Genomic DNA, 25260 nt, shown 5'->3' on the forward strand with positions numbered 1-25260 from the left:
TGCCTGACCAGTAAGAGCTTTGTAGGTCAGGAGAAGGATTTTAAACTCTATTCTGGATTTTACAGGGAGCCAGTGCAGCGAAGCTAATACAGGAGAAATATGATCTTTAAAGTTTAAATTAGTTGACCTTTGACCCGAGCTACTCTGACCTCTTCTGCTGACAGAAGAATGAAAAACGTATATGACTTATGACTGTACGATAACAAACTGACCTCAGATCAAAGCAGACAGACAGATATTAGCTTGGTGAAACATTAGCATGCAGATGCAGCTTCCAGGTTTGTTACAAAATAAGTTTTAGTCTCTGAAACGTAGTGATCTACTGTTAGCAGCATTAGCATTGTAGCTAAGATGGCTCCATTTAGTACAGCGCCGCAGTACACAGAGCAAGGACAGTCTACACTACATCACACAGTAAATGTGGACTCATCATGTTTGTCAGACATGGTAAGTGGTTCAGTCTGTTTCACTGTAAACTCAAACTGTGTTAATGTAAATATCACGTCAATGTGAAGTCTGAGCCTGGCAGTCACAGCTCAGGGAGAAGAGGGCACAGACTATATTTAAAGTGGTGCTGAGAGAAGAAGTGTGTAGTTTCACAGCTGACCCTGAAGGCGGCAGCAGCAGCAGCAGCAGCAGGAGGTGAGTTCAGGTTCAGAGTTTTGACTTTCAGAGTGACCTGGCTGTTTTCCCTGTTTATGTCTGTGTTAGCATGTTAGCTCTGTGTATTAGCAGGTGTTTGCTCACCTGTGTGTATCATAGAGTCAACAGACAGCTCACCTGCAGCTCGCTCACCTGGACTCACCTGTGCAGGTACGACACTTCGTTCTGTGACATTAAATCAGTCTGACAGACATTAGATACACATTGAAAACATGACACATTCACTGTCACAGTTTAAACCAGTTTTTAATCTCAGCAGGACTGGGTTTAGTGGTGTCTCAGCAGGACTGGGCTTAGCGGTCTCTCAGCAGGACTGGGTTTAATGTTCTCTCAGCAGACCTGGGCTTAGTGGTGTCTCAGCAGACCTGGGTTTAGTGGTGTCTCAGCAGGACTGGGTTTAGTGGTCTCTCAGCAGGACTGGGTTTAATGTTCTCTCAGCAGACCTGGGCTTAGTGGTGTCTCAGCAGGACTGGGTTTAATGTTCTCTCAGCAGACCTGGGTTTAGTGGCATTAGTCGATGTATGGCTGGTGAAAACAGTTGAAGCATCAGTCGACGTGTGAAAGCAGTTGTAGTGTCAGTTGACATGGGAAAACAGTTGAAGTGTCAGTCAACGCGTGAAAACAGTTGAAGCGTCAGTCGACGTGTGAAAACAATTGAAGTGTCTGTTGACGTTTGGCAGGTGAAAACAGTTGAAGCGTCAGTCGATGTGTGGCAGGTGAAAACAGTTGAAGTATCAGCTGATGTGTGGCGGATGAAAACAGTTGAAGCGTCAGTTGACATGTGAAAACAGTTGAAGCGTCAGTCGACGTGTGGCATGTGAAAACAGTTGAAGTATCAGCTGATGTGTGGCGGATGAAAACAGTTGAAGCGTCAGTTGACATGTGAAAACAGTTGAAGTGTCTGTCGACGTGTGACAGGTGAAAACAGTTTAAGCGTCAGTTGACATGTGGCGAGTGAAAACAGTTGAAGTGTCAGTCGACATGTGAAATCAGTTGAAGCATCTATCGACATGTGAAAACAGTTGAAGCGTCAGTCGATGTGTTGCGGGTGAAAACAGTTGAAGCATCAGTCGACGTGTGAAAACAGTTGAAGCATCATTCGACGTGTGAAAGCAGTTGAAGTGTCAGTCGATGTGTGAAAATAGTTGAAGTGTCAGTGGACATGTGGCATGTGAAAACCGTTGAAGTGTCAGTCGATGTGTGAAAACAGTTGAAGTGTCAGTCGATGGGTGAAAACAGTTGAAGTGTCTGTCGACGTGTGGCGGGTGAAAACAGTTGAAGTTACATTAGGGAGAGATTTTGGTTTTTGGCTACAAAGAGGAACCAATCAGCATTCAGCGTTGAATCAGCTGATTCTAAACACGTCATCAGAGGTTCCTAAAGGAACTCAACACTGCCCGCTGTGGCCCAATGATGTCACAGTGATGTCATCAGACTACAAATGTCTCAAATGTTACACACTTGAGGTGTGGAGTTTGAAAGACATGGCTGTTTACCAGGCACGGAGGCTCTAATGAAAGACACTATCCAGGTGCGTTTTGGGAAATGTAGGACCCAGTGTTTCTGGACTGAAAGTCAGTCACTTCTGCTGCGCAGATTTAATCTGTCTCTCACAACAACAACTACTATATGAAGAGACACACTGAAGCACTTACTGAAAAAACAATCAGCAGAAAAAACACTTGACTTATTATACTCACTAAATTCTCTTGTCTGTTTCTCTTTCTCGCTTTCTTACTGATTGGCAGGCCATGGACCAATCACAGTCCAGTGGGCGGGGTCATGTGAGCGTGCTTAGTGGTTTTCCACCCTCTGTGGGCAGAGACGTTGCTGTCACTGTGGTGAAGCCCCTGGGTGCTGGCCTGGGAAACCCCGACACCCGCAGCCTGCTGCGCACAGACAGACAGGTGTGTGTGACCTCTATGGAAACTTAAACACACACTCAGGTGTTGATATATAATCGGTGTTCAGTGTTTGATCAACAACTGAAGTTGAGTCTAGAAATCATTCACTTGATCACTGCAGTGAGCACATTGTGCACACACACATGTTTAAAAGGACAAACTGTTTTACTTTTATGCTTTTGCATTCTTCTTTGTACAGGGTGGTTTGTTTTTGGATACATAAAGTGTCTGTCTGAACACTGAATTCACATGTGTACCATTGAGGGTGGAAAAAATAACAGAAACACCCTGTTCTGTTCAACAGCAGCACAAACCCCACAATGACCACATAGTTGAATCAACACAAACTACTTACTTATTTATTTATTTATTAGAGAACAGTTGGATTAGACTGACGTAATTTGAAGGTGTTCCAAATAAACTGGACACTGAAAATGACAGCAGCTGGATATATTAAATCCCTGTGTATTTGTGTTTTCAGGTGAAGTGGACAATGGAGGTATTGTGTTACGGTTTGACTCTCCCATTGGACGGAGACACTGTCAAGCTCTGTGTAGATGTCTACACTGATTGGCTTATGGTCCTGGTTTCCCAGAGAGACTCCATCCCTCCACCAATCAGCAGAGAGCCCAACCTGTACGTCCAGAAGATTCTCCGACACCTATACAGCCTGTTCCTGCCCAGGTAGACTGTTTCACCTGGACTGAACCATTGATAGACATCTCAACACTGATCCCAGAACCTTTTATTAATGACCCTGTGACCTTTAAAGACCCCATAACCATTCATCTAGCCACAGAATCTATGACAAGGTCCACTGAAGCTGTTCTGGAGGCTCAAGGTGGAACACTTAACTAACACTTAGGCACTCATCTGGGCATTATTAAGAGAATGTGAAGGAGGTTCCAGTGGTGCTTTGCTGTTAAATTGTTAGCATCATATGAGTTGGAAGATGATTTGAGCTGGGGGTGTTGCCACTGAATATGCAAAAAATGTTGCATCAGTTTATTCAATAACCATGACTGCTGTTCTCCAGTGTTAATTTAGCTAAATGGCACTCTCTCACCACTTATAACTCTGTAACAAATTAACAACAATGATTGTCATGTTAACATACAAGAACATCCTCTCTTGTAGGAGCATGGCTTGTGCAGGTGTGTCCCTCTTTGTATTTCAGAGCGTCCAGTGACCATGTATCAACTAGCCCAGATTGCTGAACCCGAAACTTGGCCTACTGAATCATTTGCTGCAAAAGTTGTCTGTTAAAAATTGAGAGTTAAAAACAAACAAACACACTCCAGTAATCATTTAATCTAAATTAAAAAAAAACACAAACATAGTGCTAGCTTAGCTGCTGGCTAGCTTAGCTGCTGGCTAGCTTAGCCTCTGGCTAGCTTAGCTGTTGGCTAGCTTAGCTGCTGGCTAGCGTAGTTCCCAACTGACAGAGTCACTACGGCTACTTGGGGGCTTTGTTGCTTGGACATAAACTGATTTAGTTTTTGGGCATTTGCTGAAACAACGGATGCTGTTTTTGTAGGACAGTCTCAGGTTTTAAATAGATTACAACTACACAGCAACCACAACCTGCAGGATAACTTTAACACATATCTCTGTGGGTGCTAAATTGTGTTAGCTTAGCTGCTGGCTAGCCTTAGCTGCTGGCTAGCTTTAGTTAATTAATTTTATGCATTCTCAATATAACTAAGTTGCTCATTGAGTAAAACATCAGCGTCCCAGAGATCATTGTTGTTTTTTTATTGCTGAGTGGTGGGCGGGACTATACCTGTAGCTCCTATCCCACCTCCAGCAGCAGTGAGAGGTACCTGACCAGGTATCTGACCATCAATGTTCAGTCCTCACTGTAAAACACTTTATGTTGGCTATTTGTCCCATCTGAACTTTATATACATATAAATAAATACAGTATGAACTTAATAAACTCATGTCTTACTCGCCCCCCACCCCAGGTCGGACCAGGTGAGTCCAGTCTACCTGTCTCTCTGTCAGCAGGTGTTGTGTGCAGTTCAGTCGTTGGCGAGAGACAGTACTGTGATGAGCAGAGACACCTGGGAGACACTGCTGCATTTCCTGCTCCACATCAACCACGCTACGCTGGCTCCGCCCACCACTGCAGGTGAGCCAGTGACCCCGCCCCTTACTGTCCTTACCTGCCTCTCTCATCTGTCTGCCTCTTTAAACCCTTTAAAGGTCCTATGTGGAGTTTTCCTTGTTATTAATGACACCGGCGGCCGTTAAGTTAACTGCAGTCAGCGTCCTGTTGTTCACAGTCCATAGACACTAGCAAGCATCGGCCAAAACACGGATTTACTCTAATTTACAATCATATTTAGAATAATGTTACAATCTGTAATGTTACTTTTATTTGGACCATTGGCTCTGTGATACAAACTAGCTTACCGTTTGCAAATGAATTTATCAGGTACTATTATGAAGCAACCAACACCAGATCCATGCCGCATAGCTAAGTTACAGCTAGCTGGCTAACCTTAGCTTAGCCTAGGTTGGACTCCCCTGCCTTGCATCGCTCTTGGCTAGTAGAAAGCAATGGTTAGTTATACACCTTTGCTTTGTACCGTTACATAATTTATTGTTGGCTAAAATCAAAAACTGTCATAATACATCAGTTAGTATCATGGATCATGTTAGCTGTTGAAGTAATTTGGCAAGCTAGCCAGCTTACCAGCCAGATCAGCCCTGGGAGTCTGGATGAATTAGCTGATGTTATCCACTCAAGACAGTATTTTGTTACGTTAGCTAGCTAGCAACTCATACACATTAGCAAGCAAGCACGGTGGACTTTGTGTTTTGGGGGTGCTGGTCGTTTGTGGTCGTTGTCATGTGTACAGAATAGACCAACATAATAAAATGACAGTATGGGCAATCATGGTGGCAAAATTATTAATAGATTGTAAACATGGAGAATTGATCCGGGAGAACATTGAACAACGCCAGGTGTCACACGACCTTCCCTCCAGCATGGAGACCTGGAATACTACAGACTACACAAACACACAAGAGGATAAACTCAAGCACATCATTCACAGAGAGAGAGAGAGAGAGAGAGAGAGAGAGAGACAAGGATAACATGCACATAAGGGAGAGAGAGACAAGAGGAGAGGCTGAATCTCCGGGAGGACGAGGATCCAGATCCAAAACATCTTGAGAGAGACAGAGAGAGAGGGAGATCTTTTTCTTTTTTTAAAAACACTTAATTACAAATAAGAAACATCAGGTCAGGACACATTCAGAATTATATAAATACAGAATTAAAAACCAGTTCCATCTCAGTGAACAAGTCCTGATGGCATAGTCCTGCAGCATGTCCAGTTCCTCGGTAGTCAGTCCTTTAATCCATGTATTTAAAATGTCCCAGGTATGTCGGCTTGACTTCAGTCTGAGCAGTGAAGTCATTGCCTCCGTGTTGTGAAGCCTCTGACCTGCAGCATCCACTATATGCTTCACTTTTAACAGTTCCAGCTGAGCATAACCTCCAAACAATTCACCAGATTAGAATGCACTTTTTGTAGCAATCCAGTGGGGGGCCGCCAAGATATTAATCACTAAAACTCTTCCTCTGTAAGGTATTTGTGGCAGCAGCCATCTCCACTTGGTTAACTTCCCCTCTGCCTTTTCCACCATCACAGTTTTTTCCAACAGTCTGGTCATCTCCTAAATGTCGTCATGTCGAAGTGTCCTTGAGCAAGACACTGAACTTAGGGTTCGGTGTGTGAATGTGTGGGTCAATGGGTGAATGAGACTTAGCTGTGAAGCACTTTGGGAACTGTGATGTTTGAAAAGTGCTGTATAAGTGAGATCATTTATCATTCATTTATCAGAACCGGGTAGCTGCCTCCATCTCACTCGGACTCACCCTTCCCCGTCGCAAACCTCTTCACTGAGATGACTTAGTGGAAAGATTTTACTGTAGCAGTGTGTAAGTGAGGAGCGCTCACTCTGCAGCTGCTTCTGGAGACTGAAATGTCCCCAGAAACACACTGACTGACAAAAATAACAAAACTTGAAGAATCTCAGTCGACTGAGGGGGGTCTGACTGATTATTCCAATCTTTGACTTTAGGGGGGCAGCCCTAGTCTCACCTGTCTCTCTCTCTACAGGCGGTGCATCGGAGCAGCTGTGTCACCTGTCGATGGCGGTACTGTTTGAGGTCTGGTTGCTGTCTTGCTCTCTGTGTTTTCCATCTCGCTCTATGTGGCAGATGGGCAGACAGATGTTGAGCAGCTGGAGACATCAGCCTGCAGTGGTGGAGCAGTGGAGCAGAGTCACTGCAGCCCTGACCTCCAGGTAAACAAACACACAAACAAACAAACACGTTGAAATATGATTATTAAATGCTTTTGATCAAGATGTTTAAATGTATTAATGAACACTTAGTTTGAACCTCTGTGTCTTTTCAACTGCAACTTCATTTTTACTGGTTCAGACTGAGTTCACAGTCAGAGGCCCATCAGTAAACTGTGTCTCATCTGTTTGATCTTCAGCTACTGCCACCTGCATTGTGTTCCTGTCACAGCTGTTACAGCTGAATACATAGATCTGAACTGTAACATCCAGCAGGGCTCCAGCACTTTATCATCCATGAAGGAGATGACAGTCTGGTAGATGATGAACGAGTGTTAACTGATTCAGACTCAGGCTCTCTCACTGCTGCTGCTGTGTTGTTAAAGACACATCATGGTTTGCATCAGCACGCTGTCATATTTCTAGCTCCACTGATTAAAATGGAGGCTCTGCTCTTTATTTAGCTGTTGCCATGGTGAATCATAGTATCGCAGCTCCATCGATGATGGCTTGTTATAGTCGTCACGCAGGCGCTTCACTCTGAGTGAACAAACTTGGAGCTGATTGAACTCTGTTTCTACTGTGTCTGTACTGTGTTAGTACTGTGTCCTCACTGTGTCTTTACTCTGTCTCTACTGTCTTTCTACCGTGTCACATGTTTTACTGTGCCTCTGCTGTATTTGTCTGCTATGTTTCTTCTGTTTCTCTACTTTGTCTCGATTGTGTTTTTACTGTGTCTAGATTGCGTCTCCACCGTGTCTCTACTGTGTCTATATTGTGTCTCTACTGTGTCTAGATTGTGTCTTTACTATGTTTCTACTGTGTCTCTACTGTTTCTCTACTGTCTCAACTGTGTCTCTGCTGTGTTTCTACTGAGTTTCTACTGTTTCTACTGTGTCTCTACTATGTCTCAACTGTGTCTCCAATGTGTCTCCACCGTGCTTCTACTGGGTTTCTACTGTTTCTACTGTGTTTCTACTGTGTCTCTACTGTGTCTTGATGATGTCTCTCCTTTGTCTCTACTATGCCGCAACTGCGTCTCCACTGTGCTTCTACTGGGTTTTTACCGCTACTGTGTTGTTAAAGGCACGTCATGGTTTGCATCAGCACGCTGTCATATTTCTAGCTCCACTGATTAAAATGGAGGCTCTGCTCTTTATTTAGCTGTTGCCATGGTGAATCGTAGTATCGACGCTCCATCGATGATGGCTTGTTACAGTCGTCACGCAGGCGCTTCACTCTGAGTGAACATACTTGGAGCTGATTGAACTCTGATCAGCTGCTCTGGAAGTTCATCAGCTCAGAGTTCAGAGTCAGAGTTTGTAAAACCCAGATCTCATCACATTATTTATATTTGCGTTGTGTGTTCAGGTTGTTGCTGCTGACCTTCGGTCCATCCTTCCCTCACTTTAAAGTCCCAGATGAAGATGCTGCTCTGATCCCTGCAGACATGGACGACCAACGACTCCCTCACACCTGGCTCAGGTTCCTGCACCTGCTCAGGTAACACACTCACTGCAGGTAAATACATCAATGTGGTTATATATATAACCATATATAACCACATTGATGTATTTATATATATATGTACACACGCGTGTGTTTTTTTTATATGGCTTTCACTTTTGAGTACACATACAATAAAACGTTACTCTTTGTATATACATTATCTTCTTTCATATTTAAACAGTGACGTGTTCTGTTTGAAGCTTTTTCGCTGCCATAACTGAAATGTTTGCCAGGTATCCATCTGGTTTTTCTATGACCTTTCGATGTTGTACAAAGTTGTTTTGAATTACAAACCCAAGTTTATATTAAACTATATTATCCCAAATGTCTCATGTAAATGTTATTGGATCCAATATTTGCTTGTAGTTCCTTTACATTCCAATGGTTTCATCATCGTATTCTGAATTCCACCAATTGAGATTAAACTGTTTTCAACACTCATAACTTAAAAAAAGGTTTTTCATGTTAATAAAAAGGTTAAGGTTTTGTAAAAGTAGCAGATTGATATAAACTTATTTTCAGATGATTAAAAGCATATTTACATGGTCAGGGCTCTGTTGTGGTTGTTGTTGTTCTGTGCTACATCACTTATCATAGTTCAGGTATGCGACTGGATGGAAAGTGTAACTTTTATTATTTCTCACATATCTTTGATTCTGCTGCACAGAGTGATGGACAGACTCTGAAGAAGGTTTGATGTTATTTATCTCAGGAATCTGAAGTGTGTTTGTCCTGTTAACATATTGTTCTGACAAGTAGGTTGTGTTCGTTTTGACAGAACGCTGGCTTTTGAATCTGAGCATTAAGTGTCTTTCAGTGTCCGCATAACTAAATACAGTAAATCCCTGTCAAACGTCAATAAATCTTCTTCTTCTAGTAACCCAGTGGGCCTCAATAGCCCGGTGGTTGTTGGTTCAAGTCCTTCCTCTCAGGAGGAGGCAATAAGTGGAGACAGTCAGCTGCCAAACATCGTCTTCAGAGCCATGAGAGGAGTCAGCATGCTGGTCGACGCCTTCCTGGGTATACTGACCTCTGACCTCTAACTCTCATCTACCTGACCCTTTAATTTAGAGTTTAGACAGATGTAACCGTTCTATGCTTTACTCACTCATGTTCAGAATAATCATCAGCTGAAGGGAGACACAGAAGGATACTTTAATTTTACTGCTGAATCTTATTGTTTTCACCAATATGTTAACAAAATAATGAGTAGTTGGTGTGAGGAGTAACTGTTTATTGTAACTTGTGTTTCTGCAGGTGTAACAGTGGTCCACAAAGAGAAAACAGAGCAGCTGCTGCCATTCACAGGTATACACACATTACTTACATACATACACACATTACTTATATACACTGTTATGCTGTTGTTGTGATTGTTGCTGTTGCTGTTGTTGCTGTTGCTGTTGTTGTTGTTGCTGTTGTGATTGTTGCTCCAGTTGCAGTTATTGTTGTTGTTGCTGTGTTTCTCTAGGACTAACAACAAGGATCCCTTTCAGAGACCGGTTGCCTTCTCTCGGTAAACCAGATTGAAAATGATCAGTTCAATTAGATCAATACTGACACCAGAACCAGAACCCGGTCTTCTCTCTGTTGGACCTGTATGGCAAAGATGTCTCAGATGATTTAAGTTAATTTTACTGATCACATTGATCAAAACTAAACCTTCAGTCTTGCCTCTGACATTTGGTTTTCAGTTTGAGAATATTTTTCACCTCCTCTCTTCCCAGGTGTTGCTGTGACCAGGAACCCGTTCAGAGACCGCCTCCCCTCTTACGGTAAGCCCTGCCCACCTCCCTACCCTGATTTGATTAGTGGTTTTGATCCACAGAAACAGAGCAGAGTGGTACACCTATTCTTTGGTCTCCACAGGTCTCTCGCGACCTCGTTCTGGCAGTGCCCCACCCACCCCGGTGAACATACTGAGTGTGCACAGTGCCACTCCCTCCACCACCTCCCCCCCTCCACACAACAGACAACTAAAACCCACAAGTGTTTCCAAGGCAATCAGCAAAACTCCTACGGTACAACGGTGTTTGTTTGTGGAATCCTGTGTACCTGTCTGGGTACAATTCTTGTCTGTATGTTTGAACCATGTTATGACTCATGGGCTTCATTCTTCTCTCCTCTCAGACATCTTCCTCCCTCCATCACTGGAAGTCTTCCTCCTGTCCTCCCACCCCCTATCCCCCTCTGTGCACCTCCCACCGTTCCTCCCCCTCGCCCCTTAGGTGTAATGTGGACTCCCTCCTTCACCTGTTTGGCTGCTGGCTATTTGACGCTGCTCTAATCAACAGAGACCCTGGCCTGCCCTGTCAGTACTCTACGGCTCACAGTACTACACATGTTACACACAGTACTGCACATACTGCACACAGTACTACACGTTACACACAGTGCAGCACATACTGCACACAGTACTACACATGTTACACACAGTACTGCACATTCTACACACAGTACTTCAAATCCTGCACACAGTACTACACATTACAGAGTATTGTACTTACTACAAATACACACGGTACTACACATACTGCAGTATGTACAAGTAGTTCATCCATTATGTACTGTTACTGTGAAGCTGGTTACCATCCACATGATAAACTCTCCGTGTGTCCTCTCCAGCTGGTCACTGTGGTATCACTGTGATGTCAGAGAGGCTGGCGGCTGGTCGAGCCGAGGCCTGTGGGACGCTCTGCAGGATCTTTACCTGTAAGAAAACTGCAGAGGACATCATGTCTGTCTACCTGTCCAGGTACACGTCTCTTTACCTGTCCAGGTACTGGACTGGTACTGTCTACCTGTTGTTCTCTGCTTGGTTCTGTTTGGTTTGCCTTTAGTTCAGTAAAATAAACCTAATTTAATATAAAATGTGTGTGTTCTCCCTCGTCTGTCCAACCTACAGGTTCTACCTGGTTCTCCTGCATGGTCTCCAGGTGTCGGAGGAGGCGTGTCCTCCTGTTCTTGTCTCCATCCTGTTGAATTCCACCTGTCTGTTCTGCTGTGACCTGAGAGGAGTCAACCTGCTGCTCCCCTCCTTCATCTTAGCTGTGAAGAATGTGCTGCTCAACAGGTACAAGTACTGCAAATACTATAATAACTGTGAATACTACTATCACTACTGTAAACATTACTACTGCCAATACATACTTATACAGCAGATACTGGAACTTCTACTACTAATGACAGCTCTGCTGCTGTTGGCCTCACAGCCTGGTCTGATAAGTCTCAGTGAGTCTCACCTGGGCCAGGTGACTCTGGACTGCTGCGTTTCATGATGACAGCTGTTGAGTTTTTACAGCTTCTCGGTTCTGAACGATCTCACATTCTGTTCTGTTTGTTTTCTCTAAAACATAATTAAAAATAATTGTAGTACTGGAGTTTCTACAGTCAGGGGTCTGCAGGCTTCTGCCTCTCCCAGCTGACCATACCAGACCCCCATACCTTTCCCTGCAGATGGTGGGTCCATGTTGTTTCTTCAGGCTGAGTTTGACTCAGAACCCTGTGGATACTGGCCCGTTTCACCTGCAAGCTCCCTCCCAGGCCGGGATTTGGTCCACAACCTCCGGTCCACACTGGGGGGTTGAGAGTCTCATATCTGAGAATTTTGAATCATCCAGCAGTAATGTGTTCATGAAGGCTGTAACCAACATCTGACGTAGTCATACAATCACTGTACCTACACCTACAGGAACAGACAGGTGTAGCTGCAGGTACATGTATCTCTCTCTCTCTCTCTCTCTCTCTCTCTCTCTCTCTCTCTCTCTCACTGTCTGTCTGTGTCTCTCACCCAGAGATCTGTTGAGGTTTAAGAGTTTTGTGAGTCTGGTGGATTTGAGGCGAGCCTCCATCCTCATTCTGCTGTCCCTGCTGCCCCTCCCTCTGCAGTTTGGATCTGTCCAATCAGAGGTAAGCTTCTATGCACCCTGTTAGACACCTACACACACCTGGACCTCACAGAAAAGAAAAAACAGCCATTAATAACCACAGATGCATGTGGAGTGGATGTACTTGGTTGCAATTTTAGAAAAATTTAACTTTGGACCAAGTTTTAGCACATAGATAAAATTATTATATTTGTGCCCCACTGTTTCAATCCACCGGTGGCAATGGAGTTGAATTCTGTCAAAACCTTTCCATTTCAGCACTGCTTAGATTCTCACTCCTTCTTCCTCCCAATAACTCAATTGATAATTCAATTATCAGGCATAATGTGAGAGTATTGTCTCAGTTCAGAAAACTATTCTATCCTATTCTATCCAACCATCTCTTCCAACCTTCTTTACTTGATTCTGCATTTCAAGAATGTCACAGAAGAGGGGTATTAAGTGTCTTAAATATCTTTTTTTTGATAGCAGCTTTGTATCATTTGAACAACTTTCTGAAAAGTTCAACCTACCACACACCCATTCACTACTCTGATAACAAATTTCCCTGAGGCACCTGATACGAGCACTGCTGATGCATTTTTTTGTTTACAACCATCACACAAAGGTTTAGTATCCGCTATCAATGACTAGCTGGCAGGTATAAGACGTGCCCCCCTCGACAAAATAAAAACTGCCTGGGAGTATGATTTTAACCTTTCACTGCCGGACAATGTATGGGATTCAATCTTCAAGTTGGTCAATTCAACATCCCTCTGTGCCTGTCACTGTCTGTTACAGTTTAATGTGTCCAAAGCCAAACTATCTACCCAGATGTGAAAAATGTAGAAGAGGTGAGGCTTCCCTTATCCACATGTTAGAGTTGGCAGAGCCCCCAACTCTGCTAACGACCGACGCCTCGCCAACAGCCTCAACGACTTCTACTGTCGCTTTGAAAGACAATGGGACAGTCTTGTCATCATCACCCACCAGCTCCAGCCCAACAGCCCCAACCCCCTCATCACACCTGGGGCTGAACTCTCACACCTCTTACCACCACAGCTGCCCCCCACAGTGCCCCCCCCTCCTCCAGCATCGACACCTCTGTCTGTCCTTGAAAGAGATGTGAACAGGCTCTTCAAGAGACAAAACCCCCGGAAAGCTGCTGGACCAGACTCCATCTCCCCATCCTGCCTGAACAGCTGTCTCCGGTGTTCACGGACATCTTCAACACCTCACTGGAGACATGCCACGTGCCAGCCTGCTTCAAGGCCTCCACCATCATCCCCGTCCCCAAAAAACCAGGGCCCACAGGATTAAATGACTACAGACCCATCGCCCTGACCTCTGTGGTCATGAAATCATTTGAACGCCTGGTTTTGTCCCACCTCAAATCCATCACCGACCCTCTGCTGGACCCCCTGCAGTTCGCCTACAGAGCCAACAGGTCTGTAGACGACGCCGTCAACTTGGCCCTACACTTCATCCTCCAGCACCTGGACTCCGCAGGATCCTATGCCAGGATCCTGTTTGTGGACTTCAGCTCTGCCTTCAACACGATCGTCCTGGCTCTTCTTCAGGACAAGCTCTCCCAGCTGAACGTGCCTGACCCCACCTGCAGGTGGATCACAGATTTCCTGCCTGACAGGAAGCAGCACGTGAAGCTGGGGAAACACGTCTCAGACTCGCGGACGATCAGAACCGGCTCCCCTCAAGGCTGCGTTCTTTCTCCTCTACTCTTCTCCCTGTACACCAACAGCTGCACCTCCAGTCACCAGTCACCTGGTGCAACAGCAACAACCTGGAGCTTAACGCTTCAAAGACAGTGGAGATGGTTGTTGACTTTAGGAAGAGCGCAGCCCCACCCGCCCCCATCACCCTGTGTGACTCTCCAGTGGACACTGTGGAGTCCTTCCGTTTCCTGGGCTCCATCATCAGCCAGGACCTCCGGTGGGAGCTGAACATCAGCTCCCTCATCAAGAAAGCCCAACAGAGGATGTACTTCCTGAGGCAGCTGAGGAAGTTTAACCTGCCACAAAAAATGCTGGTTCACTTCTACACCGCCATCATAGAGTCCATCCTCACCTCCTCCATCACCGTCTGGTACGCTGCTGCCTCCACCAAGGACAGACGCAGACTGCAGCGTATCATCCGCTCTGCAGAGAGGGTGATCGGCTGCAACCTCCCATCTCTTCAGGACCTGTACTCCTCCAGGACCCTGAGGAGAGCAGGGAAGATCGCTGCCGACCCCTCCCACCCCGGACACCATCTGTTCGACCCCCTCCCCTCTGGCAGGAGGCTGCGGTCCATCAGGACCAAAACCTCCCGCCACAAAAACAGTTTCTTCCCCTCTGCAGTCAACCTGACAAACTCTCACTGACCCCCCCCCAGAACACAAACACAAGCTATACGTTATATTAACGTACATCACCCCTGTCCCCACTGCGTTACATTAACGCACCCACCCCCTACTGGACACTTTATCTGGACACTTTACTTTATTCTGGTCACTGCACTTTTTTGTTTGTTATTTATCTTATTTTTATTTTTATTCTCATTTTACCTTTTATATTCTACTTATTTGTTATCGAAACAATAGCACCATCAGACCACGGCAAATTCCTTGTAATGTATGTTACTTGGCAATAAACAGTTTCTGATTCTGATTCTGATTCTGATTCTGATGTTCTAGACATGTCCTAGCCTAGAAAAATACTGGGGGGACATTTTCGAAACCTCCCTAACCTGACCTAGATCCTACCCTCTGGTTGCCTTGTTTGGCACCACTGGAGATGATGATGTGTGCCTAACTCAAATCAAATGCCGCACACTGTCCTTTGACTCTCTTTTGGCCAGATATTACTAAGATCGAGATTACACAAAGTGCCCCACTAAATGTTTTTTCATTTTATTGTGTAAAATTCAATAAAAATTTCTTGAGAGAAAAAAGAAAGTCAAACAGTCTGCTGTGTGTGTTCAGGTGTTATTGGACGAGCAGTTCAGTGGTGATGATGTCACAGCAGGTAGCTTCCTGTCTCTGAAGCCCCGCCTCATCAGTGTTCTGATTGGAGCTCTGCAGACGGAGACTGACACCTCCAACACACAGATCATACTCGGTCAGTCACAGATCCTGATTTCTGCTTCAAGTTTGTAACTTTTATACAATAACTGATCTGATGGTGTTCATCTGTTTTAAGCTAAATCATTCACTCATTCACAAATGAATTCACTAATTAATGTGTTCACTCATTCATTCATTCATGTATAACAGACACTCAGTAGTTTACTAAACAGCGAGCAGTAACTCTTTATCATCATCACTGACAGCTGTAGAGTCTGTGAAACGCAGAGCATTGTGGAATTGTTAGCAGAAAGTATATACTGCATACATTTACACACTCAGAGTTCAGACACAGCCTGAATGACTTTTGTTTACTGATGTTTTGTGTAGCGGCCATGTTGAACCTGGTTCAGGACTTGGCTCTGTTAGAGGCTGCAGGACAAACTCAGAAGGTGAGTCTACTGACATCTACTGAAACACAATGTGTCACATTTCTTCTATAAATAACATTGAACATCATTAAATCTAATTATACTTTCTGTAATGTTTAAGACCACTTAGCCTAGTTAACCTTTTTATTCTGCATCTTTTGTGGCAACATCCTTGAACCAAGAAAAAAACATCTATATTCCATACTGGTATATTTGCTGTCGTAATATTGCACATTTTCTAAATGATCTTCGCTGAACAGTCGTGTGATGTTTGTCACTTTACATTTCACCGTTCATCCTGTGCGTAAGAAAAATCCTTGATATGAATTCCTGATAATATTTAGGACTAAATAATTTAATAACCTCAAACTACTAAATTAGACTACAAGAAAACTTTACAGTTACTCTGGGTTTTCTTTTATTAACATGAAAAACTAAAACACTGTATCTACTTTTGTTTCCAGGAAACCGAGTCCCAGCGTGGTGGAGCCAGTAGACCCAGAGGGACCAGTGGTAGAGCCAGTGCAAATAGAGGAACCAGAGGAACTGGTAGTTAATTATGATGATTTCAATTAATTGTTTAACTTACTTGTACGATTTTTATAGCATTGTCCCATCATGTCATGGAGGTCTGACAGCAACTGTGTGTTTTCGTTTCCATGGTAATCAGCCGTCCTGTCAGATGCAGCTGTCCTGTGGGTTCAATTTGTGCGTCTGCTGACTCAGCGACTGACGGCTCAGTGGAGGAATGACTCAGCAGTTTGTCTGTCTGCACTGGAAGTACTGGGAGGACTGGCCAAGGTGCCGCCCCCCCACACAACACACACACACACACACCCACACAAACACCAACCTAATTGTAAATGTTACCACTGCCGCCCTGCAGGTGGAGGTGAGTGTGAAGGAGAGTGAGAAGAGGCGAGCAGTCACTTCAGTCTGCAGTTACATTGTGTTTCAGTGCAGTCGTCCTCCTCCGCTTCACTCCAGAGATCTGCACTCCATCATCGTTGCTGCATTCTACTGTCTAAATGTCTGGTTAACTCAACACCCTGCGATGCTCAACCACCAGGTAACTAACCAACTGTTAACTAACCAGCAGATAACTGACCACCAGGTAACTAACCAGCAGTTAACTGACCACCAGGTAATTAACAAGCAGATAACTGACCACCAGGTAACTAACCAACAGTTAACTAACAGCCAGGTAACTGGCCACCAGATAACTAACCAGCAGTTAACTAACAGCCAGGTAACTGGCCTCCAGGTAACTAACCAGCAGGTAACTGACCAGCTGTTGACTACCCAGTAGTTAACTAACAGCCAGGTAACTGGCCTCCAGGTAACTAACAAGCAGATAACTGACCGCAAGGTAACTAACCAGCAGATAGCTGACCACCAGGTAACTAACCAGCAGTTAACTGACCACCAGGTAACTAACCAGCAGTTAACTAACTAGCAGGTAACTAACTAGCAGTTAACTGACCAACAGGTAATTAACCAGCAGTTAACTACGAGCCAGGTAACTGACCAACAGGTAACTGACCAGCTGTTGACTGCCCAGTAGTTAACTAACAGCCAACTAACTAACCAGAAGGTAACTAGTCTCGCATAGCCTGACCCATCTCCACTTTGGAGACAGGTGAGGCTCAACTCATTATCATTCTGGGATAGAAGATAAAAACGCTCTGACTTGTTTGTTTTTCTTTAAACCAATCACAATCATCTTGGGTGGAGCTAAATCCAGGATGCAGCAATGGTGACACTCAGATAGGAAGGGGTGGAGAATGAGACTGAAATAGTCAGCCAATGGCAGGTAACTAAGAACCAGGTAACTGATCAGCAGGTAACTGACAGCCAGGTATCTAACTAGCAGGTAACTAGTTGTGTTGTGTGTGGTTGGTGTGTTTTCAGGAGTGTTTGTTGGAGGTCCTGGAGATTGTGGAATTGGGGATTTCAGGCAGTAAGTCCAGACAGGAACAGGACGTGAAGTGTAAAGAGGATAAAGAGCTGAATCCGGCCTCTCTGAGGGTGAAGGAGGCAGCTGAGGCCACGCTGAGCTGGTGAGCAAAACAAATACACCTGTAAAAGTACTTTAAAAATAAGAGTTGATTTTTCTTTAAATGAAGGAATACCAGACTGTTTTTCATCTCCACTGTCTGAGTGACTTCAGTAATCTGAGTTCACATCCTGTACTTTGGCTCTGTTGGAGCCATTTTGCGTAAGCTATAAAGTATATTTTCACAATTTTCACAATTAAATTATTGAAGGGATATTTGTGCAATTATTTCTGTAGCAATCCTGGTTAATGAGATGATGATGATCAGCTGTGGTAGAAGGAAGTGTCGGGACAAAGTTTACTTGAGCAAAGTTGTATGAAGTGTGTGTAGAACGAGGCATCAGTGCAGTCTTTGACCTCATGTTTTCATGTTTTTTTGTTAAAAGTGAAAATAAATGGGCTGAAATGAAGGCAGCGCTATCTGTGATGTGAGTTAAAATATGTTTCAAATACGTTTAGAAAATCAGATTAAGATTAGATTCAGACCAAATTCAGGCTGGATTCAGACCAGGTGACGATTCAGGTGTCGTGACCTTAAACTGCAGGTCAAACAACAACTGATGATCTGGCAAAAATTGGGATCTGATTCTAAAATTAGTCAGGGGCGACAAATTCTGGACCGAACAGTGTCTGCCGGGTTTAACAAAAGTCTGATTCATATCTCAGTGTTATGCAGGTTTCAGGGACCTTCCCATTCCTCGGAGGCCTGCTGGATGAGGATGCTCTGATTGGCAGCTACACTTTGAGTGACAACAATGTGAAGAAGTTTAGATATTTTGTGGTGGACAGCTCAGTGATCCTGGCCATGCTGGAACAACCACAGGGACCTGAACAGGGTTAGTCCTGACACACTAAACCGGATAGAGACAGAAACACTGACCCTGATAGAGCAGGATAACAAAGAAACCTAAAAGCACAACAGGTGAAATACCAATCACGACTCCTTGACCTTTCATCATCAGTCCAACGTTTCCTCACGACAAAATCAAATTAATTTTTAGATTAGATCAGACTCATAAAACAGTGTTTATGTTACTTCCTCCTCACTGCTGATTCCTTCTCAGATTGACTAAGCAATCAATCAATCAACTATCCCTTTGATTATGTTTCTGATTGTATTATATTTTGTTGATTGGTGTGTGCAGCACTGTGTCCATCGCTCACGGTGCTGATCAGAGGACTGTCAGGTCGTCGTACCTGGACTCTACAGCTCCACCTGCAGCCCAGAGAGGGAAGGACACACACACAGGTGACCACTTAACATCAATGACCAAATATAAATATCTTCAGATCAGTGTTTCTGTCTGCTATCAGTCCTGTCTGTTGATCTACTGCAGCAAACTCTGATCCCAGAACACCGCGGTGTAGCCCAGGTGGATGCTGGGATACGATGTGGTGTCAAACATCAGCTGTTTCCTGACAACATCGACAGAGTTCCTTCAGTTAAAGCAGATCTGAGTATTCCAGCTCTGCATGAGACTGTTACTGAGGGGGTAAGAACCTGGTCCAACCCAGATCCAGATCCTGCTGAATATTCATTCTACCTTTGAAACTTCCTCAGTTAAAATTGATGGTGTTATGGCTTTACCTGTACACATCACCTGTCGAGTTCCGTAGGGATCAGTTTTAGGTTATTCCCACAGCTGATGTCACAGAACATGCTGAAGCTACATTCAGTCAGTCAGACAGGTGTTCTTTACTTGTGTGTATAATGTTTTCATGATTGGTGTTATTTGTGAAGTGTTACCGCCTGCTCCGGTGTGGGTCAGGTGTCTGTCAGGTGTAAACTCCTCCTCCTCTGTCAGTTGCAGCAGCAGCTGGAGTGTCTGCAAGCAGCGATGAAGAGACAGTGTCAGGTTGAGGCTCAGCCACAGGTGACCGGACGATCGGTTGTCATGACGACCTGCAGGCCGCCGCCCCCTGTCACCAACTTCCAGACAGCAAGACTCTTCCTGTCCCATCTGGGCCTGTTGACACGTGAGACCCTGAAGGTACCAAGGACAGGATGGAAATCAATTTATTGATACATATATTCATTTGAGACCAGCACCTTGCATGGCAGCTCGGTCGACATTGGTGTGTGAATGTGTGAGTGAATGGGTGAATGAGACTTAGCTGTAAAGCACTTTGGGAACCGTGAAGGTTGAAAAGTGCTATATAAGTGAGATCATTTACCATTTATTTAGACCTGTCTGTTGTCTCACCTGTCTCCCTCACACCTGTCTCTCTGTAGGATCCAGGTACCAGCGGTGTCCCGGCTCAGCTGGTGTCTCTGGACTCATCTCTTCCAGGTTTCTTGGAGGATCTGAGACATTTAGATCAGCTGCCGTCCAGAAACTGTGACTCTGCCTTTGTCTTCTGCATGAGAGCAGGACAGAGGACAGCTGCTGAGGTCACACACACACACACACACCTGTCTGTCTCACCTGTCTGTCTGTCTATCAGCTGCGGCGGTCACATACACCTGTCTGTCTGTCTGTCAGCTGCGGAGGTCACACACACCTGTCTGTCTCACCTGTCTGTCTCTCAGCTGCTGAGGTCACACAAACCTGTCTCTCTGACAATCTGTCTCACCTGTCTATATTTATCATTTACACTATTTGAAGAAGTCAACCAAAGCTGTTCCTCAGTGTCATAGCTAAAGAAAATACTACCTTTCTGTCTATCTCCCTGACCTGTCTGTCTCTCCCTTACCTGTCTCTGTCTCTAACCTGTCTGTCTTTCTGTAGATCCTGAGGAACGTGGAGTCCAGCTGCAGTGTCCCGTCTCACTTCCTGGACTTCCTGTCGTCTCTCGGTCAGCCAGTGGAGGCGGGGCGACGACAGGTGGGTGGGATCGGCACTAACAGTTCAGGTCAGTGCTTTGATTGGTCGCCTCTCAACCACATGATGCAGGACATGTCGGGTCAGAGGTTACCTGAGGTCACTCCATTCTCCCTGAAGCTGATTGGTTGTTTTCTGTCCTCCCAGAATTCCCTGTTGTGCTGGGTGACAGTGGAGGGGCCGTGTTTGATGGAGAGAGGTTTGTCCTGATGTATGCCGACGCTCTGACAGAGATCACCTTCATCGTCCCGTCATCATCATCACATAGTCAGTGTGTGATGTCACTGAAGTCAATAAACTGTGTTTAACAACTGAACTATTCTTGTGATGATTGTGATTGGTTTAAAGAAAAACAAACAAGCCAGAGTGTTTTTATCTTCTATCCCAGAATGATGATGAGTTGAGCCAGACCTTCCTCCCAAGTAAGGAGAAGGTCTGGCTATGCAAGATTGGGCGTGACCATATAGGGACAGGTGTGACCATATAAGGACAGGTGTGACCATATAAGGACAGGTTTGATCATGTTTAGTTTAGTTTGTTAAATGTATTCATATCAGGGACCATAAAATACATTCATCTCAAAATAGAGAAAAGATGCTTTGTACCAGATTTAGCCACTAGCTAATTTCCATCCGTTGTCCTGAATAAAATAAGGTCAGGTGTGACCATATAAGGACAGGTTTGACCATGTAAGACTCTGACTGAATATATTTCCTTTTACATAATTCTTTTCCTTTTTGTTTAAAGCGGTTGATTGGTTAAAGAGTCCAGAGGCGGCGGAACCGCCATCCAACCTACAGAGTCATTCTGAGCTCAACCAAGACTCCACCCCGCTACCCACAGTAAGGACCTTCAAAATAAAAGCTTTTTCATCTGGTTATAACCTGTCTGTCTCTGACCTGTCTGTCTGTCCGTCTGTCCAGAGGTCTCCAGTTGAAGACATGAAGTCTTATCACTCTGAATCTAAACTCCTGATAGTCTGGGTGGAAGACTTTGAGGATACCGGTAACAAACTTTATGATACAAAGTTATAACAAACAATCTCTGTATTATTATAATTACTACATATAGTATTACTATTAAGTTAACGTCAATACAATTGCTACTATCTGTAGTTCAATACTAATACGACTAACTGGCTTTAGTAGTGCTTCTACTAACAAGTAGCAGCCTGCATACCCTATTACTGAGTGATCATAAGGATTATATTTTTGTCAGGCAGATCAGATGAAGTATTTTTCAGGTGTGATGAAGTGAGAACAGACTGAGGTGACTTTGTGTTTCAGAGAGCTTCCCTCTGTCTGATCTGCTGTCAGAAACGAAGACAGAAGCACAGACGAGGTAAAACACCCAAACACAGTCCATGGTTTTCAGTCTTATGAATGAAAGAACTGAGACACCTGTCTGTCTGTCTGTCTGTCTGTCTGTTAGTGTGTCAAACGTCCAGATGATCTTCATCCATCCTCTGAAAACTGGACTCTACCGGATCTGTTTCCATGGAAAAGCCTCCAGCAAGTTCAATTTGATTGTCCCATTGGTCAACGGAAGTGTGGTCAGCAAGAGGTCTCTGGGTATGTCTGTCTGTCTGCATGCCTGCCTGTCTTTCTGTCTGCGTGCCTGCCTGTTTGTCTGTCTCACTGCCTGTCTCCCTCCCTGCCTGCCTGTCTGCTTGTCTGTCTGTCTGTCTGTCTGTCTGTCTCACTGCCTGCCTGCCTTTCTGCCTATATGTCTGTCTCACTGCCTGTCTTCCTGCCTGTCTGTCTCACTGCCTGTCGGTTTGTCCACCTGTCTGCCTGCCTGCGTGTCTCACTGCCTGTCTGTCCGTCTTACTGTCTGTGTGTCTGTCTGTCTTCCTGCCTGTCTGTCTCACTGCCTGCCTGCCTGTCTGTCTGTCTGTCTCACTGTCTCTCTGCCTGCCTGCCTTTCTGCCTGTATGCCTATATGTCATTCTCACTGCCTGTCATCCTGTCTACCTGTCTTCCTGCCTGTTTTCCTGTCTGTCTGCCTGTCAGTCTCACTGCCTGTCTGGCTGCCTGTCTGTCTGTCTCACTGCCTGTCTGTCCATCTGTCTGCCTGCCTGTCTCACTGCCTGTCTGTCCATCTGTCTGTCTCACTGCCTGTCTGTCTGTCCATCTGTCTGCCTGCCTGTCTGTCTGTCCATCTGTCTGCCTGCCTGTCTCACTGTCTGTCTGCCTGACTGCCTGTCTTTCTGCCTTCCTCACTGTCTGTCTCACTGCCTGTCTGTCTGCCTTTCTTGCTGCTTGTCTTCCTGCCTGCCTGTCTGTCTGACTGTTTTTCTTTCTATCTGTCTGTCTCACTGCCTGTCATCCTGTCTGCCTGTCTTTCTGCCTTTCTTCCTGTCTGCCTACCTGTCTGTCTGTCTGACTGCCTGTTTTTCTTTCTATCTGTCTGTCTCACTGCCTGTCTGCCTATATGTCTGTCTCACTACCTGTCTCCCTATAAGTCTGTCTCACTGCCTGTCTGTCTGTCCATCTGTTTGTCCATCTGTCTGCCTGCCTGTCTGTCTGCCTGTCTGTCTGATTTTCTTTCTATCTGTCTGTCTCACTGCCTATCTGCCTTTCTGTCTGTCTCACTGCCTGCCTGCCTTCCTGTCTGTCTATCTCACTCTCTGTCTGGCTCTCTAACCGTCTCACTGCCCACCTGTCTGTCTTATTGTCTGTCTGTCTGCCTGTCTCACTGTCTGTCTGTCTGCCCACCTGACCGCCTGTCTTTCTGCCTGCCTCACTGCTTGTCTGTCTATATTTCTGTCTGCCTGTATGTCTGTCTCATTGCCTGTCTGTCTGTATGCCTGCTTTCTGTCTGCCTGTCTTCCTGCCTGTCTTTCTGTCTCACTGCCTGTCTTCCTGCCTGTCTGCCTTTCTGTCTGCCCCTTCTCACTGCCTGTCTTCCTGCCTGCCTACCTTCCTGTCTGTCTGTCTCACTGTCTGTCTCACTGCCTGTCTGTCTGCTTGCCTGTCTGTCTCTCTAACTGTCTCACTGCCCACCTGTCTGTCTTATTATCTGTCCCTCGGCCTGTCTGTCTCACTGCCTGTCTGCCTCCCTGTCTCACTGTCTGTCTGTCCGTCTGCCTCCCTGCCTGTCTGTCTGCCTCACTGCCTGTCTGTCTTTCTGCCTGTCTGTCTGCCTTTCTCACTGCCTGCCTGTGTCTGTCTGCTTTTCTTTCTATCTGTCTATCTCACTGCCTGTCTGCCTGTATGTTTGTCTCACTGTCTGTCTTCCTGCCTGCCTGCCTGTTTTTTTTTACATCTATCTGTCTCACTGCCTGTCTGTCTATATGTCTGTCTCACTTCCTGCTTTCCTGTCTTTCTGCCTGTCTGTCTGCCTTTTTTTCTTACTATCTGTCTCACTGCCTGTTTACCTATATATTTGTCTCACTGCCTGTCTTCCTGTCTGCTTGCCTTCCTGTCTGTCTGCCTGTCTGTCTACCTGCAGTTTGAAGATAAATTGAGTAAAGGTCCTCTGATGTTTTGGGGGATGTGAGGAGCTGCCGGCCTGCTGAGATCTTTCATCTCTCAACAGCTAAACAGATGAGATCCGAAGTTGAGAGAGGAGCTCAGTTTGGTTACGTTTATGAACAATGCCCTAATTGTTCCCCTTTCACCTCCATAGAGGAACCCCGTCTAAAGGTGATTAATACTAAGTGGGGTTACTAGATGTATAGAAGGCTTCATTTCTATACATCATAAACTTCATTTGGGTCCAGACCTTTAATGCGTGAACTAAATTTATTGTGCAGGATTCAGCTTCATGTTGGCACTGATTATCACTGCTGTAGGAGGTCAGCTGCCCAGTAATAGTGATGATGTACTTTTCCTCCTGCAGCTGCAGGCTGCAGCTAGCTCCAGGCGTTAGCGCTGTTAGCCCTGGTGTGCAAAATCAGCCATCCAATGACAAGAAGGAGTTCTGGATTACAGGATTGATTGAAAATAAAAACTTTATTCAGTTCTCGTTTAATGATGTCAGTTTCGTCTCATCTGAACACTAGAAACATCTTCCTTTCTGTCACCAGGTTTCCTGGTTAGAGAGACGGTGATCAATTGTTGCCATCGGCGACGGTTAGAGAGTGACTCCACCCCTCCACCCCATGTTAGAAGGAAGCACATGATTAGTGACATCATCCTTCGCTACCGCAGCCGGCGCTCTGAACCCGCCTTCTACTCCGCCCTGTTCCAGGACCCCTGACTGACTGTCGGGATTATTTGAGCTGACCGCGATCATTTTGCATAATCATTAGATTCCACAATCAAGGGAAGTGTTGCAGTTGAATATTATTTACATGTTGATATTTAGTCATATTTGCTTCTGTTCTTAATAATAATAATAATAATAATAATAATAATAATATGTTTAATCCATGTCTACCCTGAATAATTACAATTATGTTCTATTTGTTTGTTACCTGTAATGCAAAATAAAGAAATACATGCATGTCCCTTAAGGGCTGACTGTACTGTACTGGTCCACTGTCACCATGGTGGTGCAGTTTGTGTAGGTTTAAATCAGCCAATCAGAATCAACATTTGCTTAGTTTCCAGGTTTTCTGATGACAGGTGTTACTGAGTGATGATGTCACCTCCAGATTTAATAAACGTCCTGTAAAAACCTCA

General features: G+C 45.0%; 1 protein-coding gene across 1 annotated transcript; it reads left to right on the forward strand.

The window, feature by feature from the left end:
- Positions 1-763: 763 nt before the first annotated feature.
- LOC139282467 (ral GTPase-activating protein subunit beta-like) lies at positions 764-25260 on the forward strand. The gene is made up of 33 exons (XM_070902195.1): positions 764-813; positions 2412-2570; positions 3049-3251; positions 4535-4701; positions 6704-6890; positions 8259-8390; positions 9274-9416; positions 9654-9704; positions 9868-9912; positions 10124-10171; positions 10266-10417; positions 10527-10707; positions 11022-11151; positions 11302-11469; positions 12191-12305; positions 15243-15378; positions 15714-15775; positions 16219-16303; positions 16425-16555; positions 16641-16823; positions 17666-17814; positions 18477-18646; positions 18956-19059; positions 19148-19303; positions 19616-19801; positions 20044-20202; positions 20540-20663; positions 20780-20899; positions 21380-21474; positions 21556-21637; positions 21919-21973; positions 22064-22203; positions 24663-25260. The coding sequence occupies exons 2-33, from the start codon at positions 2415-2417 to the stop codon at positions 24833-24835; spliced, it is 4188 nt and encodes a 1395-aa protein (XP_070758296.1). The 5' UTR covers positions 764-813; positions 2412-2414; the 3' UTR covers positions 24836-25260.

The sequence above is a fragment of the Enoplosus armatus genome, chromosome 3 (assembly GCF_043641665.1).
Source record: "Enoplosus armatus isolate fEnoArm2 chromosome 3, fEnoArm2.hap1, whole genome shotgun sequence".
Lineage (NCBI taxonomy): Eukaryota > Metazoa > Chordata > Actinopteri > Centrarchiformes > Enoplosidae > Enoplosus > Enoplosus armatus.